We start from the raw sequence: 25,010 nt of genomic DNA, 5'->3' as shown, positions 1-25,010 counted from the left end.
TTTGGTAGTGTATATATGTCCATGCCTCTCTCTCACTTTGTCACAGCTTACCCTTCCCTCTCCCCATATCCTCAAGTCCATGCTCTAGTAGGTCTGTGTCTTTATTCCCGTTTTACCCCTAGGTACTTCATGACCTTTTTTTTTTTTTTCTTAGATTCCATATATATGTGTTAGCATACGGTATTTGTTTTTCTCTTTCTGACTTCACTCTGTATGACAGACTCTAGGTCCATCCACCTCACTACAAATAACTCAATTTTGTTTCTTTTTATGGCTGAGTAATATTCCATTGTATATATGTGCCACATCTTCTTTATCCATTCATCTGTTGATGGACACTTGGGTTGCTTTCATGTCCTGGCTATTGTAAATAGAGCTGCAATGAACATTTTGGTACATGGCTTTTTTTTTTTTTTTTTTTTTAAACATTTATTTGTTTATTTATTTGTGGCTGTATTGGGTCTTCATTTCTGTGCGAGGGCTTTCTCCAGTTGTGGCAGGCGGGGGCCACTCTTCATTGTGGTGCGCGGGCCTCTCACTATTGCGGCCTCTCTTGTTGCGGAGCACAGGCTTCAGAGGCGCAGGCTCAGTAGTTGTGGCTCATGGGCCTAGTTGCTCCGCGGCATGTGGGATCTTCCCAGACCAGGGCTCGAACCTGTGTCCCCTGCATTGGCAGGCAGATTCTCAACCACTGCGCCACCAAGGAAGCCCCATGGCTCTTTTTGAATTATGGTTTTCTCAGGGTATATGCCCAGTAGTGGGATTGCTGGGTCATATGGTAGCTCTATTTGTAGTTTTTTAAGGAACCTCCATACTGTTCTCCATAGTGGCTGTATCAATTTACATTCCCACCAACAGTGCAAGAGTGTTCCCTTCCCTATTCTCTTAGTGATGTTCACATATGAATTGGTTCTACCATAGTTTTCTGTAAAAGTGAGAAAGCCAAGCTTTCAAAGCTCTCTCTCAGCAGCATCACTAATGGGCTTCTCTTCTCAGCTTGACTTAGGCAAAGTTAAGTAAATAGAGCATCATCAGTTCATTTGCTCATTGTTTTGCTGTGTGTCAAAATTGGGCGGAGGCTCTGTGAAGACTAAAGCAATGTGCTAGACGTATGTTAAGTGATGTTTATTTTTAAAGAAAAAGAAAGCTGAAAGAAATAATGGGTAAGTTTTATCCTTCCCCCACATGAAAGGGGTAAAATATGCAAAGCGTAAAAGTAAGTTTACTTGAAATGTGAAAACTAGCTAATATATTTTAAAAATAATAGCAATTGGGTCAGGTAGAAGATGTGAGGAATCCTTTCCCAGGGCTCTGAAGGCTGCCTGGGAGTGGGGAGAGGCCAGTGTGGGATTGCTTTCCAATCAACTTCTTACTGCCTTAAGGCACTGTCAGTGTTCTTTCTTTCTGGTGTCAGAGCCACTTCTAATAATTACTGCTTTCAGCTAAACAATAGTAGGCATTCACTTCCCAGGGAAAAATGACTTGGGTCATTCATAGGCTGCAGCTCTTCATAGTCATTCAAATTCAGTGTAGTCTTATGGACAGGCCATTAGGAGTATTAATAGCTTCACCATCTCATGATGGCAGTGATTACTTCTTTAATATCACTGACAAAATAAAAGAGAAAGATCTACACATCAGAAACACTTTTTTTACCCCCAGCCTAGAGATAATGTAGCTGGAGAGACAGAGTGAATTTTTAAAACATTTAAAAAATTTTAAACATCTTCAAAACAAAGCTTTTTAAAAAATGGGTATATTTGAAGTCATGCCCCAGCGTGGCACAAACCACTCTTTATAAAATGCATTGGAAAAGAATTCTCATGCATTTTAAAGAGGTATGATTTGACTGTTAAATGTATTTTTCTCTAGATAAGTGTAGTGGTCGTTTTAAAATGTTAATTATAGACTGTGTGAACGAGATCACTCTTGGTTTTGCTATGTGCGATATAAACTCACAAAAACTGGAGCATCAGAAGTGAAAAAAGTAAATTCTACCTGTTCTAGTCTATTTGGTATAATAGACCGAAGAAGAAATGAGGACACTAATTTTGGTTCAGCCATCACTTTGCTGAGATTTTGAAGAAGACTTAACCCTGGCGCCTCATTACCTCATCTAGAAAATGATGGGATAGGTTTAAATCTCTAAGGTCCAATACCATTCTAAAGTTTACACTTCAGTAAATATGGCTTTATCTAAAAATATACTTGGTCATTATGGTTGATGATAAGTCGTGATCTCAATAAGAATTTTTTTTTGGCACATTAAAAACAGAACAAAAAAACAAAACAAAAATAACCTTATTCTCTTATATCTCTCAACACAGTCACTTCTTTCCCTGTGTTGGAAGTAAAAGTAGAATAAGGAGCATGAAAGAGAGTGTACTTGTAAGGATCTTGTAAGAAAAGAAAACAAATAAACAAAACCAAGTCCTAGCATCAGAGGACTTCACGAAAGCAGGCTTTGGGTCACAAAAATGCCCTGAAAGGAGCAGGACCAGGAGACAGACTGAATATAAGTGTAGCAATATGATTCTTGATGGGGTAGGGTACAAAAAGTAGAGATTGGATCAGATAGTTAAATATGAGTTCAAAGAAATGTCCTAGTTCCAAATAAATGCCTTGAGATAATTGGAGGAAGAGGTACAGATGGATGACAAAGGAGCATTAAAGAAAATACACATTTTCAAATACACCGGGCAAAAGGGGAAGCTTAGAGAGGATTTCTGCCCATTGTACATGGCGGATAAAAGCAAATGACGGGGGACTTCCCTGGTGGTGCAGTGCTTAAGAATCTGCCTGCCAACTCAGGAGACACATGTTCGAGCCCTGGTCTGGGAAGATCCCACATGCTGCAGAACAACTAAACCCGTGTGCCACAACTATTGAGCCCACATGCCACAACTACTGAAGCCTGGGCACCTAGAGCCCGTGCTCCGCGACAAGAGAAGCCACTGCAGTGGGAAGCCCGCGCACCGCAACGAAGAGCAGCCCCCGCTCGCCGCAACTAGGGAAAGCCCGCACACAGCAACAAAGACCCAACGCAGCCAAAGATAAATAAATAAAATAAATAAATTTATTTTAAAAAAAAAGCAAATGATGGAAGACATTGGCAAGGTAGGGGTTTTTAAATAATGCTTTTATTCTTTGTCATTGTAGTATGAATTAAATATGGATATATCATTGGAATAAGTCCCAGTCTTGATGAAAGGCTATAAAACTAAACTAAAATAAACAAAAAAGTAGGTCAAAGGTCACTAGGAAAGCATGTCTGTTTCTTTCAGTAAGGCTTTCTGGAGTGTTGCCCACAGAATTGAAAAGTGCTTTTTCAGATCCATTCGGTGTTTTTGAGAAATCCTGGAGCAGTGTTTTCAAAGTGTGGTCGTGGAACACCTGAGGCTCTTGAGACCCTTTCAGGGGTCTGGGAGATCAGAACTATTTTCATAATAACACCAAGATGTTACTGGCCTTTTTCATTCTCATTCTCTCCTGAGAATACAGTAGAGTTTCCCAGAAACCACATGACTTACAATATCTCAGAAGAGTAAATGCAGAGGCAGATGTGAGAATCCAGATGTTTTCTATTAAGCCAGACATTAAAGACAGTTTCAAAAATGTAAAACAATGCTACTTATCTCACTGTTTTTTTTTCTTGGTTTGGAAAATATAGGGCTTCCCCCCTGCCCCAAATGTTATTTAAGATATTTATTCTTCTTATTCTTAAATTAATTAGTGTTTACATTGTTTTTGGTTTTAATATCTAACAGTGTCCATATCAGTGGATATAAGCTATCTCAAAAACACTCTGGAAGCCCTTGAAAATTTTTAAGTGTGTAAAGGAAGTCTGAGACCAAAGGTTTAAGAATGACTGTCCCTAGTGGATAAGTAATTTCTCTGAACCTTAGAAGAGGGCGAAGGTGACCTTATTAAACTATGGGAGTGGCAGTTATCTGTACTTAGCAGTTACACAAATGTTAGCAATGATGCTCACTTGAGTGCCTTCTTCTTGGTTACCTCTGAGACACTTTAATAGGAATTCTTCTTTGATAACTCACAACAAACAAAGCAGTCAAGGCTGTTGGCATTCTTTCCATTTTATAGATAGGAAAATGTTAGAATCAGAGAAGTGATTTTCTAAGGATCATGAAAAAAAGTTGAGCTGGAACCATTTGGTACTTATGAATCCTAGTCCTATGTGTTTTCCTGTTGTTTCACTGACTGCATTGGTACTAGGGCGAATCAAGCAATTTTCTTCTAGTGGACCACAGCATGGTGCATGGCAAACTCTTAACTCCTTGTGGAGGACAGTTTGTGTCAGATCACTTTAAGATCCTCTAGGACAAAAAAAATAACAGGTATCACTAACACCCTGATGATATCAGTACATTTGAAATTCACTGGCCAGGTGGAAAAAATATTACAGAAAAATGGGATAAAATATACCTGGGGAAAATATAAGGAAACAAAACTCCAGTTTTTATCAACACAGCACGAGCACATGTCAGCAAGATAACACACCATGAAGGCCCATGGGGAGTCTGTAAAGTTGAGTATTTGCTGGTGACGCTACTATAGTGCCCATGGGAAAAAAGCCCAAGTGATAATACTGTGATGTATTAGAGCAAGACTTGTACAGTGGACTAGGAAGCATCTTCTCTTAGAGGACAGTGTCTAGTTGTGTAGTTATAGTTGTAAAAGGTGAGAAATGGGGGAGTTTTGGAAGGGTGGTCATGGATGTTTAGCACATGGGAATCTGGATGGGGAGTGAGGAAAAGCGAACAGAGAACCATCACTTGCCGGTAAGTCAGGCGGAGGTAATTAGTAGTTAGTTGCCTGTGGGGCAAAGCGTGTGTTTCTCTGATTTGAGCACCATGTGTTGCCTGGGATCTTTTGGAAATACAGAATATTTCTGCTCCATACTTCATTTTGTCTAGCAGATGTTGCTTTTATGTTTTTGAGCCCAATTTGCAGAATGAACATGGTGTCGTAAAACATACTCCTAAAAACAGAAGAGAGGAAACCAGTTAACTGGCCTCTTACCAGGACAGTTTTAAGAAGGGCCAGACTTTTAGCCGTGGCCTGTCTGGAGTACAAAAGTGAGACTATTCTAAGAAGAAAAGCAGTGTCATGACATGTTTATTGATGTAAACTGTGGATAAAGAATGTTCAGTCACATTTTTAGAGAAAATATAAACTATTGGGCAGCTGACTAAGGAGGGGACTATCATTGGACAGTTGCCTCCTACCTACACTCCATCCCCTAATATTTAAAAATATTGTTTTCTTGCAACATTTGCCAGTGATCCAAAAATAGAAAAAAAAATCCTCCTTTTTATGACTCAGTATCTTCAGGTTGTTACAACAAACCTGTTCAGCTTTTGAATCTTGTTAAAGTCAAAATATTGAGTCAATTCATCAGCACTAAGCGATTAGATTTTCGCTTTATGCGTGTTTTGAAAGCAGGGCTTGCTATAAAAGGTATATTTACATAACAACGCTGTTGCTCAATGCCCTTGCATTTTTCTGCACATGCTCTTATCTTAATGGAAATTTACTGGAAAATTCTTGCCAGAATAAACACATTCCTTCAGGAATGAAAGGCTTAATGTACTTTTCGTTCAACGGCACCATTTTCCTATGAGCAGATAAACCAAATTATTTGGCATTAGTCATTATACTTCACACATTCCACAGTTCTCATCATGATCTCCCGTGGGGCTAAGGGTTGTCAAAAATAGCAATAAAGTAGACAGCCTTACATTATAATGAGAGGTAAAACAAAAGCAAGGACAGGCGTCTATATATTTGACATGAAATAAACCAAAAATGAATCCGGCAAACACTGTAAATTAGCTTTAGCTATCCTGATAAAGCAGGATTAAGGAATATGAACCAGAGATCAGTTGAGCTGGCGATCACAGAAATAAAAAATATAATTTACTTTTCATTTTTAAGAGAAAAGAGAGCTTTCTCGTTCACATTGTAATTTAAGAATCAGGAGTGTAAACCCTAAACTGAGAACACCGATGGTATCATGGCCACAGGGTGGGATACAAGGATGTAAACAGGAGTTGGGGCAGGGAGGGAGGAAGTGTCCTTTGAATTAAGGGATGGGGGCGGCAAACAATGGACAGTGGAGGCTAGAGGAAAGAGATTCACACAAACATGTCTAGACTTCCTCCTGCTGGCCCTCACTCTAACGCCCACCCATCACCATGCCAGGGTTGCTGCTGGGGTGAGATTATAGGGATTGTTCCCTCATTCATGCAACCAGCATTAATAAAGTATGTAATCAAGGCAGAGAGAACCATCTTTAAAGGGATAAAACTGGCCGATTAGCACATTACAGTTAAGTAGCCAGTTATATTGCATTTATTTGCAGCAATAGGTAATTAAGTTATTTGACTTTTACTTAGTCAGTTGGAATTAAACTGCTGGATAGATTAGACCAGAGTTGAGTGACCTTCTTCCTTATGCTGTATTAAATCCTACCATTTTAAATAACTATGGGAAAGGCCACTTTAAATGTGAAAATGTTCACACACTATTAAAGAATTTTGTTTTGTCGCATTTCTTTTTATTTTCTCTATGTGCAGCAAGTAAAACCAGTCTAGCAGAGTATTACTTCCTAATGTCTTCTTGGGAGATAAAAAAGCAATTTGATATTAGAATAACAAAACACTCATTCACCAGTTATTGTCTCCACTCAAATTGTATTTCTGAAAAATTATTGAATATAAAGGGGAAAAACCATAGCTGAAGAATTTCCTTCTTCAAGTAATAAGGCTTTTCCCTCTCTATCTCAATATAAACAATAATGAAACAATTTAATATTTCTATTCTATATGGTTTTTTTAAATTATTAGGCCCTTTAATTCAATGTTAGTAGTAGGTAGGATATGACTTATAAAGAAAAAAATATAGTTGAAGTCATTAAAAAATTTATTCACTTATCCTTTTCTTCATAGATTATATTTAACCAAATGTTTACAAGGTAATTCCTAACTACTTATTCAGAATTGCCAATAAATACAATTTTTTACCATGTTTTAAAATATATGTAAGTAATAGGTACATTTATAAGTGTAAATATTAAAAGTTGCTTTCTAAAATAGAGTGTAACAGCAAACTTAATATACCATCCTTCTATTCATGTTTTGGTTACAAAAAACAAAATGAAAATTCAAATGGTACCTCATTCATTGATTGCGGATATTTGCTATGTAAGGGTTGATTGAGTTTGATTTATAGGTATCAATGATAAATATGAAATACTGTGTAAAATTCAATCCCAATTTAATTAACCTCTAATCAAGATTTAACCTGTTGCTTTCTAAGAACAAATTTTCAAGTTTAAAGAAGGCTTGGGCCTCCCTGGTGGCGCAGTGGTTGGGAGTCCGCCTGCCGATGCAGGGGATACGGGTTCGTGCCCCGGTCTGGGAGGATCCCATGTGCCGCGGAGCGGCTGGGCCCGTGGGCCGTGGCTGCTGGGCCTGCGCGTCCGGAGCCTGTGCTCCGCGGCGGGAGGGGCCACAGCGGTGAGAGGCCCGCGTACCACAAAAAAAAAAAAAAAAAAAGAAGGCTTAAAATAATTTAAGCAAAATGGAAAAGGAAAAATATTTATCACATGGCTGTTTGTTCTTTGCCATGCTTTTCCATAGAGGATAAAACTGTTCATTCTACAAGCGTATTATAATCAGTAGCCTCTCAAGGTAAACAGTTTCAAAATATACATCTCTTTGGTTTTGTTAAGGAGAACTTGAGTTTCCAAATTCTCCAGCTCAGTACTATGATATTTTAGAAATTGTACTACTTCCTCATGTACTAAGATGAACCGTGTTTTCTTTTGAATTTATAGTCGCAGATATGGCCAGTATACTATGAACCAGGAAATCACCAAAGTTATAGAAAGGCCTCCATTTGATCGATCAAGTTCCCAGGATTCTTTGGATGAACTATCTATGGAAGATTATTGGACCGAACTAGAAAATATCAAGAAATCCAGTGAGAACAGACAAGATGATCAAGAGGTGGTGGTTGTCAAAGAGCCTGATGGTAATAATGAAATTAATAAAACTTTTTTTTCTTTTTCTCTCTGTCTCTTTTTTTAAATATGTATTGATGGGAAATGAATACATGGAAAGGAAGAGGAGGAAAAAAAATTAAAGCTAGGAAAACCAGAAAAAGATAAATGGTAGCTGCCTTTCAACTTGAAAATGACTTAATTGTGGCAGATTTATAGATGCAACTGACAAATATAAATGGCATAAGTAAATTCACTTAGGTTTGGATGTGGCTAGAATCTTGTTGGCTAAGCTTGCTGTATCATAGACTCTTAGAGTTAGACTAGAATTTTGAAATCATCTAAGCTTTATTTAAATTCCTTCTGTGGTATCCTAGCCACATGGCCATTTGGCCTCTAGTGAGTATAGATGCTGATGATGCTGATGCTTTTCCGTCAGCTTGAGCTGTTTCGGTGTTCTTTATTTTATTGATTTACAATCTGCTCTACACTACCTTTTACTCACTTATTGTAGATCTGCCTTCTGGAAGATCAGAACAAGTCTGTTTTATTTTTTGCATAATAGCCTTTCAAATGGTTGAGGATAGTTGTCTTGTTACTAGCCAAGTAACTTTTTTCTAGAAGGAAAGATTCACATAAATCAATCCTTGTTGGTGGTTTGCAGACCTATCCCAGTCCTGGTCATCTTATCTTTCAAAGTATCATCCTCCAGATTGGCAGCAGTGCCACAGTTTAGCCAGCTAAGCTCAGGGTACAGATTTGGACGGTGGAAGATTGTATTAACATTCTTAGCCTCCATATTTACTTCTTGTATTTGGTTCATAATTTCACGCAAGTCTCTTTCTAGCTTCATTTTCCACAGTCTCCACTACTGTATTTAATATTCTGGAAGAAACATGTAAAACTTCACTTTTTTTTCCCCTTAAATTTCATGCTTTTTTTTTTTTTTGGCTAATCTGTTAAATTAAAGTAGACACTAGGTTTCTGATGCCCAACTCTGGCATCTATTATATTAGCATTCTTTCTATGCCTTGTGCCATCTATAAGTTTGTAAGTAAGTCTTTGGTATATAAGTTGATACAAATGCCAAGAAAGTAAGAGCCACAGTTAGTACCTTGGGACCCACTGCTAGTAGTGACCTGTTTTTCAACAGAAGACTTCTTTTTTTCTATATATAAATTTATTTATTTTTGACTGTGTTGGGTCTTTGTTGCTACGTGCGGGTTTCTTCTAGTTGCGGGAGTCGGGACTATTCTTCATTGCGGTCGTGGGCTTCTCACTGCGGTGGCTTCTCTTGTTGTGGAGCACGGGCTCTAGGCGCGCGGGCTTCAGTAGTTGTGGCTCGCGGGCTCTAGAGCGCAGGCTCAGTAGTTGTGGCGCACGGGCTTAATTGCTCTGTGGCATGTGGGATCTTCCCAGACCAGGGCTCGAACCCCGGTCCCCTGCATTGGCAGAAGGATTCTTAACCACTGCACCACCAGGGAGGCTCTCAACAGAAGACTTCTTAATGATGCTAAATGAATTAGCATCAAGTTGTTTAGTACTGAAATCTATCCATACATAAATAGGCTTTTCTCCTTTGCTATAACATTTGTTGAAAAAAAGCAACCAATAATACTTGAAAAAGAAAAGTTAGAGATTTCCCTTAATTTAACACTGATTTGTAAAAGAAAATTATAACCAACTCATTGTTTTATTTGGGTTCTCTTTCATTTTACTCTCATTCTTTCTCACTTTACCAATACAGTTGAGTTTTTTTGTGGTAATAGTGTCTCCCAACCTTTCTGTCTCAAAGTTTCAAGATGGCAGCAGCATACCAGTGGCCTGCTGCATAAGGAGAAAACATTCTACAGAAAGCAGCACTCAAGCCTGATACATAGCCATGTGTCCTTAGCTGTTTCGTAATTCTTCAAGACTAAAATGGATTCGTAGAGTGTTGTTCATGATGTGATTATCGAGAAGAATTAGGACTGTTTCTATACACCCGTGCCTTTTCTTTGACTTTAAATTGTTTGAATTTTACCTCTACTTTTTAATGGAACAAGTGACTCTATATTGTAATCTTGTTTACTTCCCTTATCATGGCAATATCAGCTTTTTTCTGGCCATTTGGTTTTATACACGTATACTGAGTTCTACCTTAACAACATTAATAATCATGGCTGACTTTTTATGTCAGTAAACAGTTTTTGTTGCCTGGCATGCAGAATGCCTGGCACTGCCTTATGTTTCTTGAAGCCAAGGTTATTAATACTTTATTTCTGCCCTCATGGAGTTTAAATAGTAGAGAAGGATAGATGGGCACACTAGTCAGTGCTCCATCATGTGATATGGACTATACTAGAGCTCTGCAAAGTTCTTCCCATGTGATATTCTCACATTTGGTTATGAGGCACCAGGGCAGCTGTGGTTTAGTTTACAGATGAGAAAACAGAGTCAGCTTGAGGCTAAGTGACTCGGCCAAAGTGACATGGCCATCACGGTGCAGAAATGGGGTATGGACACAGGTCTTTTGTGTCTCAAGTCCTTGGTCTTTCAATTTCCTCTATAAACATGGAACTTGGAGTGAATCTATTCTAGTTATCATTCAGTTTTTCTGTTAATCATCAACAGATCTTCCTTTTTTTTTTTTTGGCCACGCCGCCTGGCATGTGGGATCTTAGTTCCCTGATCAGGGATCGAACCAGTGCCCCTGCAGTGGGAGCACAGAGTCTTAACCACTGGACTGCCAGGGAAGTCCCGAATCATCAATAAATCATATACAACATTTGCTTTACTGTTTACTTCCTTTCAGTGTTTTGAATGTACTCAGTTGTTTAATTAGTTTCCTATAATAAGCTCTTTTGGTCTTTTTGCTGAAAATAGTGTGCTTTTAAAAAAAATTTGTAAAAAACATGACTTTGATATGCTGACCTTGGGGGTTAAAAAAATTAATTTGAAATTGATTAGTTCCTGATGTCCAGATGCTCTTTGCTTCTTTGCCACACTCCCTGTCAGATACAGCGAGCAGAGAAAACAAGCCTTTCTATCAGTTAGGGTTGGACTCGGGTAGTGCTGAATTTAAGCCAAGAAACAGGGCTTTAATGGCCATCCCCAGCATCGACTTCCTTCTGTAACTTGATGGAAGTAAGTTATCTTTTCATGGCTTGCTCATCTCTGTAAAGGGAACAGTATTATCTTCCCCTAGTTAATCTGCAGGGAAGTTATAGAGGTTAATCACATGTGAAGTCATTTAAAAGTTTTAATTGAGTATATATGAAATGGATCTAAAATTTGATATCTTTATGGCTGGAGTTTATGGCAGTTGTCCAAGTTTCAGATAATGATTCTTAGCACTGCGGTTTGGTTGTGATATAAGAGTTTCAGTAAGAGTTTTTAAACAGCTTAAAAAATGTAAAAGTTCTCATATTTTGTGATTTAAATACCATTTTTCTCTGTTGTCTTAGAGGGAGAACTGGAAGAAGAATGGCTTAAGGAGGCCGGTCTGTCCAATCTCTTTGGAGAGGCTGCTGGAGATCCCCAAGAAAGCATGGTGTTTTTATCAACACTGACCCGGACGCAGGCGGCAGCTGTTCAGAAACGAGTAGAGACTGTCTCCCAGACCTTGAGGAAAAAAAACAAACAGTACCAGGTTCCTGACGTCAGAGACATATTTGCTCAACAGAGAGGGTCAAAAGAAAGTGAGGTAGGTTTTCTTTTTTGATAAAGCAAAGGAATAATTGCTTAGAATCAATTGAACCCATCTAGTTTGATTCAGATCATTAAAAACTTAATGGGCATGTATATGCAAGGGGCTAAAGCTCCATGCTCTCCATAATCAAGAGGGACTTGATCCCTGTCCTTCTAGAAGTTATACTGATGGGGCAGAAAATGAAACAAGTTACATTTCTCTGTGACAATACCTGTGTTAGGTGTCCTTGGAGCTTTAGGAATGGCCCCAACCCCCTAGACAATGTGACTGCTAATTGTTACTTACAGAGAAGTCAGAGGTGGAGGATTCTTCCTTCTATATTAACTCTTGTAGGAAAATTTGCTTTTTTTCTAGACTAATGTGGGGATGAATGGAAATGGAATGTGAGGGAGTAAATGTAGCTGAATTATAAAACAGGAACCCTGAACATGAAATAACTTCCCCTTTGCATCTAGCACCTAGCACGGTGCCTAGCACATAGAAGATTTGAGTAGATATTTGCTAAGATGATGAATTTATTAGTGGAAGCTGTTGAAGTCTGGTAGAGACTTTGGGGCTGATGGCTATCAGGGAAGGCATGGTACAAGTAGGAGATCTGTATGGTGTAGAACAGTGCTGCTCAGTACAGCCAGTTGGTAGGCTGCTTGTGGCTCATCCAGGAGGACCTCAAGAGCTTGCACAAAATGTAAATTAATATCATCTGCTCCTTCAACAAGGAAGTCTTGCTACAACGAGGAAAAAGAAGGTCAGCTGAACTTAATGATGTTCTTAGGGTCAAAGTTGATTTATACTCTGGACTGTTCTCAGATGAAGTTGGAATAGCTCTCTGGTCTAGAAGACCCAGTTGGATGATTGGAGTGAGAACAGACAGAACGGATGTTGGACGATGATTGCAGTGATAATAATAGCAGTTATATTTGCTGCTGCCACTACTGACCACCTACTGTGCCGACTACTTTCCATGCCATATCCCATTTCATCCTTAGAGCTGTCCTGTGAGTGAGGTATCATCGTTTCGATTCCACAGGCTCATCGACTTTAAGTCACTTGCTCAGTGGTCCTGTAGATAGTAAACCCAGATTTGTCAGACTCTAAATAAGTGCTTTTAACCACTGTGCATCCTGCTACGTTTGGGTTTACATATATGATTCTGATATTAAGTAGTCTCAGTAAATACATGAGATGTATTTACACTATAAATAAAGGGTAACAAAAATCTTTTTAAAAAATGAGGGACTAAATGGACTTACATTTAAGGTATCTTTCTGTCATAAAGAGGTTTTTTGCTTTTTGTAGTCATTTCATTCTTCCAAGAAATCCTTTATAGCTGCAGCTTCCTGCTCTATTTGCATGGTCAATTGTAGATCAAATCCAGTCCATTTTATAGGAGTTTTGGGGTGACTGGATTGCTCTAGGTAGGTCTCTGGCTGCTGTGAGGCAGTTACGCGCTTGCATACCACCCAGTCGTTATTTGGGCCATCCACTGGGGTTGAAGGACTGGACTTGGTTTCCAGCTGTAGAAAAATGAATAGTAAGGAAATATAGTATTATGACATTTCCTTCCCAATTAAAGAGCCCTCCCTGAGGGAGTTAAGAGGGAACAAAAGGTGGGGGGGGCAGAGAGCTGAGCCTAGGCAAACCATATACTGTGGGATTCCTGCCAGTCTCTAAGAGGATGTTGCTACTCAATGCTTCAAGCAACATTTTCCAGCAAATTCTTGGTGATGTCTAAACCACATGGTTTGAGTTCAAGGTAATTGGTGAGTTGTATCATCTGATGGAGTCAATAAGAGAGAAATAGCACAAGTAAATCAAAATAATGTTAACTTGCTTACACTTTATGCCTTTAATCGAAACACTGCCACCCATTAGAAATATGTCCCCCATCCCTCAAGCAAACATGGGCCAGCTGTCTTTACTTGCAGTTCTTCTATTCTCAAATAAGTACAGTGGGCCCTCCATATCCCTGGGTTCTGCACCTGTGGATATGGAGGGCCGACTATACTACGCCATTTTTTATAAGGGACTTGAACATCCTCCAACGTTGGTATCTGCAAGGGCAGGGGTGGGGGTGTTCTGGAACCAGTCTCTCACAGATACTGAGAGATGACTGTCCATATTCAACTCTTCTGTTTCAAATGCTTCCTCATGAAGCCCTTGCTGACACTGGGAAATATAATACAGAAATGAATACCATCTGCACTGTTATCTTCAATTGCTTAGGAAAACAATTCCAACCACATGCTCCAAAATATGTGTTCATATGTAAGATTAGAATTACTCACTGTGTGCCCTGTGCCATGGAGTGCAGGCTCGTGGGCGGAGGGAGGAGGATGGTATTGCCCTGCCTGAGGGGGACTGAAGTAGTGCCACGACTCTTGTACCACTTATGTGATGGGTAATCGCTCTACACTGACCTGGGTACCTCTAACCTCTAAGTAGAGCACCTCTGCGTACCTGCCCCCGTGCCTTTCTAGACTCTTCTTGGATTGCAGGTGGAGGGGGGAGTTCTCCTCTGCTAACACCTGAGTTGAAGTATGTGGGGAGGGGACTACAAAGGCTATCTTCTTTTGTATAGAGAGGAAAATCCAATGGAATGAGTATTTTAAAGACAGTTCATTCAAATAGACCTCTGTGTATGATTGACCTAGACTCCCCTTCCTGATTCCTGAATTCCTCCTGAAGCCTTACTTGGAAAGGAGGAAGTACGGCCTGGACCCACTTACTGGTGAGAGGAGCCAGCTATGTTTTCCTGTGTCCATAAACCCTTGGAGGGCTGCATTCTTCAGGTGTCACTTCCCCAACCCCTCGAAAAAGGAGTTCCTTTGAATATCTAAGCTCTTATTACCTGCTTGGTAATGTAGTTTTAGTTGATCTCACATTTATTACTAGCTTTTTAAAAAAATATGAAGAATTCTATTTTATTACCTACATGTCAACTTATCATTTTATTGTATAACAGCGTTATTGAGAGAGAATTCACCAAGTCGCCCACTTCAGGTTTACAATTCAGAGGTTTTTTGTATAGTCAGATTCGCAACCATCCTCACAATCCATTTTAACATCATCTCCAGAAGGAAACCCATACCCATGAGCAGTCATTCCTCATATTCCTCTCCTTACCCCCTAGGCAACCACTAATTTACTTTCTGTTTCTATGACTTTCCTATTCAGAAGATTTCGTAGAAATGAAATCACACAATATGTGGTCCTTGGGCCTGATTCCTTTCACTTAGTATAATGTTTTCAAGGTTCATCCATGTTGTAGCATGTACCTGTACTTTGTTTTCTTTTATTGCAGAATAATATTTCATTGTGTGGGTAGCTCACATTTTGTTTATCTACTCATCTGTTAATGGATATTGTTAACTTTTTGATATGTTTTCATTTCCCTTCAATTTATGGCGGCATTCTTGCTGGCAGGGACACTCTTGATGTTGCCCTTATTCCCCACAGGGCTTAGTAGTGTGTCTTACAAGTTGTGGGTGATCACATGTTTATTGGATGATTGCTTGTTGATTATACCTGTAGTCCTTTTTTTCTGTGATTGATATCATTCTGAGTGCATTTCTTGTACTCTGAAGGTTAGTAATAGAGTTATTTCACAGTACCGTTTCTCTGGTTGTGAGGTGGAGATGACTAAATGGCCCATGTTCTATCTTTAGCCTCCAGATGGTACAGAATCACAATCAGTCAGAACAGACGAAAACAAATACCAAGGAAAAGATGGTAAGTTGGACCCATTCTCTTGTATTTTCTCATTTATTAGTATAACAAACAGATAAGACCTTTTGAAACATTCGTCTTCAATTCTGGTAAGCAAATTCTATTCAGATACTCATATAAAGAACCCACATAGATAATTACATAAGACTGAGCATATAGTTGGCCTTTGATTTTTTTAAAATACTTGTCTATCTCTATCTGTTCTAACATCTCTGTACATAGGCAGTTTTCCCAAATGCTTACCATGTGCCGGGTACAATGCAGAGATATTTACCTAATTTAATATACTCAGGAACTCTATGTAGTAAATATTGTTCTTAACCCATTCTACAAATGAGAGAAGTGAGGTTTAGAGATGTAAAGTTACTTTCCCAAGGCCACACAGCTAGTAAGGGGAGCCAGTGAATTTGGAACCTCATTTTCAGATCTGAAGTTCTTAGCTCATAAATGGATTGCTTTTCAGAAAGTTTAGAAAAACTTTTTAAGTTAAAATTTTTGGGGGGGGGCATTGATTACAACTCTCCTTTTCATTCCTTTTTCTGTATCTGTTATTTCAGAAATGGATTAGAAATTCAAGGCATGGATGAAAATAAATAGTAAGACTTTATTAGTACTTACCAAGAAAGAATTTAAAGCTATTTCATGGATTTACAAAAAGGAAAAATTTCTAAATTAAGGTCACAGATTTAATCCTCAGTGTGCTGTTACTTAAAAACTGTAGCAAAGGTTGTTGGTGGCTGCCTGAGTCCCGCTTGGGACTTTTCTTTTGTTTATGTCCTTAAGACCTGGCACCTGGAGTGTTCATGGCATTGCTAGTGTTGTGTTTGGATTGGAAGTAGTGGAGGAAGAGTATCAGGTAGACTGTGGAGGCCTGGGAAGTGTTCCCAACCTTCCTATAAAAATCAAAGGTTAGTCCAAAATTACTGTATACGGGACATTTTGGAGTCTTGGAGCATCTAGTATCTTTATCCTTCCTTCCGTACTTTTCTCAGAACTTCTCTCCTGCACCCCTGCCTTAAAATGTATACACACACACGTATGTGCATATATAAGTGTGTGCATGCATGTGTATAGACACATACGTGTCTATATATTTATGTCTATAAAAGCACTTGCTTTTTTACTGTTCTGTGGAGATTTCTTTATTTACATGTTTTATATCAGAATGAAATTACTGGGTGTTTCCCTAAGTCTGTGTGCCAGTAGACACTGAAGTGGCAAGCAGGCTGGAATAGCCAGTGCAGGCGGGCTAGAGAGCTGGGTCGTTAAGAGAGACAGATGAACCTTTTGTGCCAATATCAATATGCTTTGGGCTTTGGGGAAGAGCGACTGGCAATTGCTAAATGAATACTGAGGGAAACATTGTCCTTTCTTGGTGTTTTCCTCCTTTGCCAGAGATGGTGATGTAGGCTATATAAACAGAAGTTCTGGAAGACAAGTTCATTATAGCAGTCCCTTCCAGCCTAGCTTGCGGCAGCAGAGTGGAATGTGACAAACTTGCTGCCTGATTTACATCTGCTTTTGCTGGAATGCTATGAAGTGGGCATAGAGCCTCCAGACAGAATAATAAGAGAATGTGTATAACGCCATCCAAGTCACTGAGTATCTACTACTGCACCTGTTCTGGGCAATGCCATGCTCTTTTGCTAGCCAGTGAATTAACCAGTGTTATGCAAACATTGAAAGGTTCTGAATGAAATGCATGGAAAATATTGTCTGGAGTTCAGAAGTGGAGCTCTTTCCATTTGAAATCTGTAAGTGTGAGCTACGTAGTCTATTTTCAGTGTTTTCCCTACACTTAGGCTTTTATGCATGTTCAATCAAAGTTACTTACTCTAAATGAAAAATAAAATTTTAATGTTGCAAGCATTGTTGCATTTCAAATTAATTAATCTACTGCTAAGTATCAATCTTAACTTTTCATCAAATTATACAACTCTGAGTATATGAAAGGCCAGTGTTTAATACATACATTTAGAAATTACTAATAATGCCCAAATAATTTTTAAAACTTTCGTGTTATGTATATTTTCTTTTCCGAGTTCTAAGGAGGAGGGGAAATTATTTTTAAAAATAAAGATGTGGATTATTTTGGACAATTGAAAAACTTTGAGTTTTGTAAAGTATTTGTAACTCAGTGCTATTATCCACTTAAAAACCAAAGGAGAATAGATTAAATAAATTATATTATTTACACTTTTGGGCTTTAAGAGCCAAAAGGTTTATCTCAGCATTCTCTGTTAATGTTTCTCTTTGAGAGTAGATAATTGATTCATAGATACTTTTATTAGTCAGTTAACTATCTATTTCTTTTAGCAGTGCTCCTTTATCACCCCGAAGCTGTTTTTCCTGCTATCTGCCTTAACTGGAGTTACCATTTGATCCTTAAGCCTTTTCTATATTGTGTTTTTTATTTTTGCCAATTTTTGGAGGAGATTCATATGTTTAAAATGTATTCTAACTTAATTATAATTCTTCTCAGTTTTGAATTCAGCACAGAACATTTGTTTGTGTGTGGGGGGAGGTGGTGTTTATTGTAGCTCTGACATGGGGCTGTTAAGGAGAAAAGGGAGTCGTTTTAACATTCTTGTCCATAAACACTCAGCTTTTAGAAAGGTAGCTTCTAATTTAAGAAAATGGCTAATCAGTTTTTTCCTCTTAGAATGGTTTCCTAGGAAACCAATATACATATTCACAGTAAAACATAAAGCAGTGTAAACCAGTGGGAATATAAAACTCAAGTTGTGCTTTGACATTTAAGTTAATACTTTAAAAATTAATCGGAGAGAGGTCTAGTTATCCTAATTAAAAAAAAATTGTCACAAGCTGTTGGAAAAGCATAATGTGGCATAGATGGCAGCAGATAAATACAGTCAAAAGCTTTAAATTTTCTCTTATTTTTTGAATTCACGTGGGTCCATTTTACTTACTTTCTTAACTGTGAGATGTGACCAGGGCCAGCTATGTAATTTGCAAGGCCCAGTGAAAACTGAAAATGTAGGGCTTCTTGTTCAAATTGCGAGACGGCAACAGTAGAGCATTAAACCCAGCTTGGGGCCCCGCTGAGCACTACCCAAGTCCTACAACCAAGAAGCCCTCACTTCTTATTGAATGAGAGTGAAAAAGGCTAGATTTAGATTTATCCGTATTTTCTTTTGAGTAAAACAATTTTTCTGTGTGTTTTTGATTTAAATGACTATAAGTATAGAAAATACATAGAAGATAATACAAATACATTTTCTGAAGGCATCAGACTTTTAATAATATACGTATATATGACATATTTATTAAATTTTAAAATTAACTTTACCCTCCATCACCTTGGTGTGTTAGTATATAAGCATTTGAATGTACTATGTAAGCTTACTGATGTAATCCAGAGCTGCCCACCATGATTTAATGGTCTGCAATGAGAAAATAACAGTAATCCTGTCATTGATTTCAGGTTTTTTTCTAGTGTGAGTTGTGTTAAAAACCAAAAACTTATCAAATAGCCAAATTTAGAAGTATTTTCTTCCAAGCTTAAAGCTGATGTTTTCAGCAAATAAGTTTTCAGGTGTTAAGTTTTTTCCTGGAGGATTAACAACCAACAAACCAAGAAAAAAATGTTAAATTTATTATAAACTGTTGATGTAAATACATGGAACTTATTTCATTAGATTTATAGTGTAAGAGAGCTGTTATAATCTTTGTAATAATCTGGTGCAAAACCTGTTGGTTCTGGTACCAGGTACCTCCAGACCTGACTCCCACAGTGCACATTGTTTGTGCTAACTTTTGTTTTGGAATTTTTACTATGATAGGTAGGTAACATTCCAGAAAGGACATGCAGGCATGGAAGAAATCTTTCTCAGGAATCTGTTCCACTGTGAGGAAATTAAATGGTATATCATAGTTTTAAGAGAGAGTAAAGCTAACCTCCCTTCTCTCCTTTTTTTGCTTTTACTCTCCCAGTATAAAATGAAGCAATGATTAAGTCTACTAAATTTTTGTGAGGTTTTTCATTCAGAGCTTGAGATCACCCATCAATGTTTTGGAACTGGACTCAGTCTAAGAATTGTGACCTCAGAGAAAGATTCCACAATTCAACTCTGGCTTTCTAGTCACCACCTTCCCTCCTCTATGCCCCTATGCACCATTGGTAGAATTCCTTGAGTATACTTTTTACTATTAAAATAACCGTTAATTATTGCTTATAGTAAATAGTATTTTTCCCAAAGGTTTATATGGTTGATGTATTAGAAGTTAAAAAAAGAAGTAGCCAAAGCACATGAATTGAATCTTTTGTCTTTTTCCCAGATCAGGCATCTAGCCTAGTTGTTGGCGAAAAGGAGCTGACTCCACTGGTGCCTGAAGAGGCACCTGCCTCTGAAACAGACATCAACCTGGAGGTATCATTTGCAGAGCAAGCTGTCAATCAGAAAGAGAGCTCCAGAGAGAAAATCCAGAGGAGCAAAGGGGACGATGCCCTGTTACCTGTACGTAATACACTCTTCAGATGTCATTATCAGAGTATATTTTTCATCAGCTTTTTATTTGGAAAATTTTAGGTCTTTAGAAAAGTTGAAAGAATAGTATAGCATACACTCCTACAGCCTTCCTGTAGATCCATTTAACATTGTACAACCTTTACTTTCTTTCTACATATATCTATCTATCTGTGTATAGGTTATACTATAGACATATACTCACTTTTTTCTTTAGCCTAACAAGGGCATACAAAACAAAACACAGTTATAATGCTTAAGAAATTGAACATTAAAACAATAATTATATTTTAATATATGATCATATTAAAATGTTCCCAATTGTCACAGTATTGTCCTTAATATCAATAGCTTCTCCCTTAACTCCCACCTGGGATTCAAACGAGGGTCATGTGTTGTGTTTAATGTCATATTTTTTTGGTTTCTTAAATCTAGATCAGATCCCTTGATTTTTCTTTAATATTTTGAAGAGTCCAAATCAAATTTCTGATTTTGTCTGTCCTTGGTGACTGAATTCACATTAAACTTTTTTTTTTTTTTTTTTGTGGTACTCGGGCCTCTCACTGTTGTGGCCTCTCCCGTTGCGGAGCACGGGCTCCGGACGCGCAGGCTCAGCGGCCATGGCTCACGGGCCCAGCCGCTCCGCGGCATGTGGGATCTTCCTGGACCGGGGCACGAACCCGCGTCCCCTGCATTGGCAGGCGGACTCTCAACCACTGCGCCACCAGGAAAGCCCACATTAACATTTTTGGTCACATTACTGCCTAGGTGATGTTTATGCCTCTCATTGCATCATCAGAAGAGGGGCATGACATCAGATGATCCCTTTACTGGAGATGGAATTTTGACCACTTGGTTAAGGAGACGTTCACTGGATCTCCCCATCATAAAGCTACCTTTTCCTATGTACAATTAATACTAATTTGCGATCCTTGATACCGAGGGAATATCCTATCTGTCAGTAATAACCTACCACCCAGTGGCTTCACCATGCATTTGTAATCCTTGCCTGAAACAATAATTAGACTAGTGTTTGAGAAATGGTGATTTTCTCATTCTATTATTTCTTCTATATTGATTGGCTGGCAATCTTCCATAATAGTGCTTTTCCTCCCTTTCCTCTTTTTGTTTTTGAATAGCACTATTCAAAAACTTCCTTTTTTGATTCAGTGTTTTATAGCTCATTATTGTTTTTCTTTGATGCTTAAATTTACTCAGATTTGACAAAAGGGAGCCCTTCAAGCTGGTTCCTATGCCATTTTAACATGTCCTCATTCTTTTACTCCTTTGCTTTCTAGTACAAGATGTTCCAGGCTCACCTTGTACTTTTCTCCCCCTCAGATTAGAAGGAATCTGTTTCTTCAAGGAGTTCTTGTTTTTTCAGTAGCAGGTTGTGTTTCAAAACCAACCTCTGTACTGAGTGTTCTCATTGCTACCGAATGTCTTATATTTTTAAAAAACACATTTACTGGTATAGATGAACCGGTTTGCAGGGCAGAAATTGAGACACAGATGTAGAGAACAAACGTATGGACACCACGGGGGGAAAGCGGCGGGGGGTGGGGGTGGGGGTGTGATGAATTGGGAGATTGGGATTGACATGTATACACTGATGTGTATTAAATGGATGACTAATAAGAAAAAAAATACATTTATTTTGTAGGATTTCACCACACAAAAGTTAAAAAGCATAGTATAATGAACTCCCCAATACTTACCACCTAGCCTCAACATTCATTTTCCCATGACTAGTCCTGTCCTGTACATAACCCCAACCAGTTCCCTACTCTGTGGGTTTTTTTTTTTTTTTTTTTTGGCTGTACGTGGGCCTCTCACTGCTGTTGGCCTCTCCCGTTGCAGAGCATAGGCTCCGGACACGCAGGCTCAGCGGCCATGGCTCACGGGACCAGTCGCTCCGCGGCATGTGGGATCCTCCCGGAATGGGGCACGAACCTGTGTCCCCTGCATCGGCAGACGGACTCTCAACCACTGCGCCACCAGGGAAGCCCCTGTGTTATTTTGAAACACATCTCTGAATTAAATTTTGCCATTTATAAATATTTCAGTATGTGTTTCAAAAAGATAAAGAGGGTTTTTGAAAAAAACACATATCCAGGGCTTCCCTGGTGGCACAGTGGTTAAGAATCCGCCTGCAAATGCAAGGGACACGGGTTCAAGCCCTGGTCCGGGAAGATCCCACATGCCCTGGAGCAGCTAAGCCGGTGTGCCACAACTACTGAGCCTGTGCTCTAGAGCCTGCGAGCCACAGCTACTGAGCCTGTGTGCCACAACTACTGAAGCCAGCATGCCTAGAGCCCGTGCTCCTCAAAAAGAAGCCACCGCAATGAGAAGGCCATGTACCGCAATGAAGAGTAGCCCCCGCTCACCGCAACTAGAGAGAGCCCGTGCGCAGAAACAAAGACCCAACACAGCCAAAAATAAATAAATAAAATAAATGAAAACAAAAAAAAACCCAAAATACATATCCATATTACTATTATTGTACCTTAAAAATTTCTAATAATTCTTAATTTCAAATATCTAATCAGTGTTCAAATTTCAAATTGAATCACAAATTTCATGTTTTTTTTGTTTTTTGTTTTTTTTACAGTTTGTTTGAATCAGGATCCAGATAAGGTTCATACATTGCGGTTGGTTGATAATGCCTTTCAAGACTCGTAATCCCTTCCTCCCTCCCTCCTTCTGTCTCTGTGTGTGTGTCTCTCTCTGCCTCCTTCCCTTCCCCTTCTCCCTTATTTCATTACTCTCCCTCTTTTTCCTTATCCTTTCTTCCATTCCTCCCTTTCTCCCTCCCTCAAAATTTGTTTGTTGAAGAAACCTGGTTATTAAGTTTCTTGTTCTGTCCCCATGTTCTTCTGCTGCTTGTAAATTGGTTGACTCTAGATTGATCAGACTCAGGCTCATTTTTTGGTCAAGACTACTTCATATGTGATCATGTATCAAGAGGTTAAAAATATCTGGTTGTCTTTTGTGAAATTAGCAGCTGCTGCTGATCAATGCTTGGATCCATTTGTTTATTGATGGTTACAAAATGATGTTCTAATTTCTTTTTTTCCTTTATTAATTTGAATACTTCTATTAAGAAAAATGTTCTCAAATGGGTTACTTCTTACTTTCATTTACCAGTTTTCAAATTTTTGTTGTTGTTGTTCCCTAGCATCTTTCATCAGTGACCAATTAGTGTTGTTTCATTTTAATTTTCTTATAAAAATAGTATCTTAACTCATGGATGTAGACATATATGACATGACCCTAGAGAAAGTTTCTCATATGTTTCTGGTATATTTTCTGCTTTAGACCTAGAATTGTCTGTTTCTGCAAGAAACTCTGATTCCATTTAGTAGAAATATACTTTTGTGACTATGTTCAAGACAGTAGGAATGTTCATTTCTCTGAGTTGGTCATTGCGTAAAGCCTTTTCAGAGGACAGAAGTACATCTGTGTCTTCTTTCTTCCATGCTGAGAATAGTGGTTTTCAGGATACAGCAGATAATATAATTAGAACATCACATAATTCTTTATGTGTTTTATCCTCCGTTAATGCACAGCATATCAACAATGTGATTACTAAAAAACAGCTTAAGCTTGTTTTTCTTTTCCTCAGTTGGTTGTATCCTTGGGATACATCCCAAAAGGACGGTAATAATCAAATTACTCTGCTTTAGGTGTTTAGGATAGTGATTCTCCATATGGTTATGCCACCAACTGCATACGTGGTTGGGTTAATTAGTTTCATTTCATATTCAATGTTTAGGGATTGCTGTTTTGAAACTTAATTTTATTTTGTAAACATGTAAATTATTTAAGTGGTCCAAAAGTCAGAATGAAAAACAAGGTATATAAGAAGTTTCACTTCTGTACTTGAGCCATCACCCTCTTTCCTCCCTTCCCTTTACAGGTAAATTTAGCTTACAGGTAAATTTCTTTTAATTTTATGGTTTATCCTTCCATTCTTAGATAAATGGTAGCCCGCTATACACACCTGATTATTTACTTGTTTATATTTGACTTAGCAGTATGTCTTGGAGATCACTCCATAGTAGTAGAGAGAAATATTTCTTATTCTTTTTTATTTATACATTGTACCCTGCTGTGAGGATGTATCACAATTTATTTAACCAGCCACCTGATGGTGGACATCTAGGTTGTTTCCAGGCTTTATCATATATTTTTAAGAATCTATTTTTATGCCTAGTGGGTAAAGTAAAGGAGTATGCATGCATCATGTGGCCTAAAGAGATGATCCAGGCTCCAGCCCATCCTTAGCAAAAGTATCTTTTAAAAGTGATGGTCTTCTATATCTCAACAGATGGAAGGGGGTTTAAGTGAAGGATGGTAGAGTCTAATTAAACAATATGAAGACTTTGTTGACTTCTAAGTTGTTGATTCAAACAGTGGAATAAACTAGGAATTTAGTTCAGAAACTTAAAGACAAAACTTCCTCTCTCATTTTATTCTCTAACAAACTAAATTTTGCTCACCTACTTTCTAGATTTTATTCACGTTGTGCCCCAAGCTTAAAATGACCTTCCCATTTCTATCCTTCTGTTGTTCCGTGTATATCAAGGAAGCCTTATCCCATCCTTTGGGGTCTAGCTCAGTATCTAGCTTTACTGTTAGCACTTTCCTGTTTGTGAACTTACATTAGATAAAATTTATAAAATCATTCTTTAAACTGTAAAGAATGATTGGCTGTGTTGGGTCTTCGTTGCTGTGCACGGGCTTTCTGTAGTTGTGGCAAGCGGGGGCTACTCTTCGTTGTGGTGTGCAGGCCTCTCATTGTGGTGGCCTCGCTTGTTGCGGAGCACAGGCTCTAGGCGTGCAGGCTTTAGTAGTTGTGGCGTGCCGGCTCAGTAGTTGTGGTGCACGGGCTTAGTTGCTCTGTGGTATGTGGGATCTTCCCAGACCAGGGCTCGAACCCATGTCTCCTGCATTGGCAGGTGGACTGTTAGCCACTGTACCACCAGGGAAGCCCCTCCATGTATTTATTTATGCATATATGCTTCGGTTCATCTATACAACCATTTATTTATTTGTATATCTTCTAGAAGACATGCACGTA

At 38.6% G+C, this 25,010-nt stretch overlaps 1 protein-coding gene across 1 annotated transcript in view; it reads left to right on the top strand.

The window, feature by feature from the left end:
* The window catches only part of ARHGAP18 (Rho GTPase activating protein 18), a gene marked incomplete at both ends in the record, with an annotated part of 125,161 nt that overhangs the window by 59,728 nt on the left and 40,423 nt on the right, over positions 1–25,010 (top strand). The window contains 4 exons of the mRNA XM_079716596.1: positions 7,859–8,055; positions 11,470–11,708; positions 15,380–15,443; positions 19,740–19,918. Of these exons, the coding sequence (XP_079572722.1) occupies positions 7,859–8,055; positions 11,470–11,708; positions 15,380–15,443; positions 19,740–19,918 (679 nt within the window). The remainder of the gene's footprint in view (positions 1–7,858; positions 8,056–11,469; positions 11,709–15,379; positions 15,444–19,739; positions 19,919–25,010) is intronic.

This window comes from Hyperoodon ampullatus, assembly GCF_949752795.1.
Source record: "Hyperoodon ampullatus genome assembly, chromosome: 12".
Taxonomy (NCBI): Eukaryota; Metazoa; Chordata; class Mammalia; order Artiodactyla; family Ziphiidae; genus Hyperoodon; species Hyperoodon ampullatus.
This window is presented reverse-complemented; position numbering and strand designations above follow the sequence as displayed.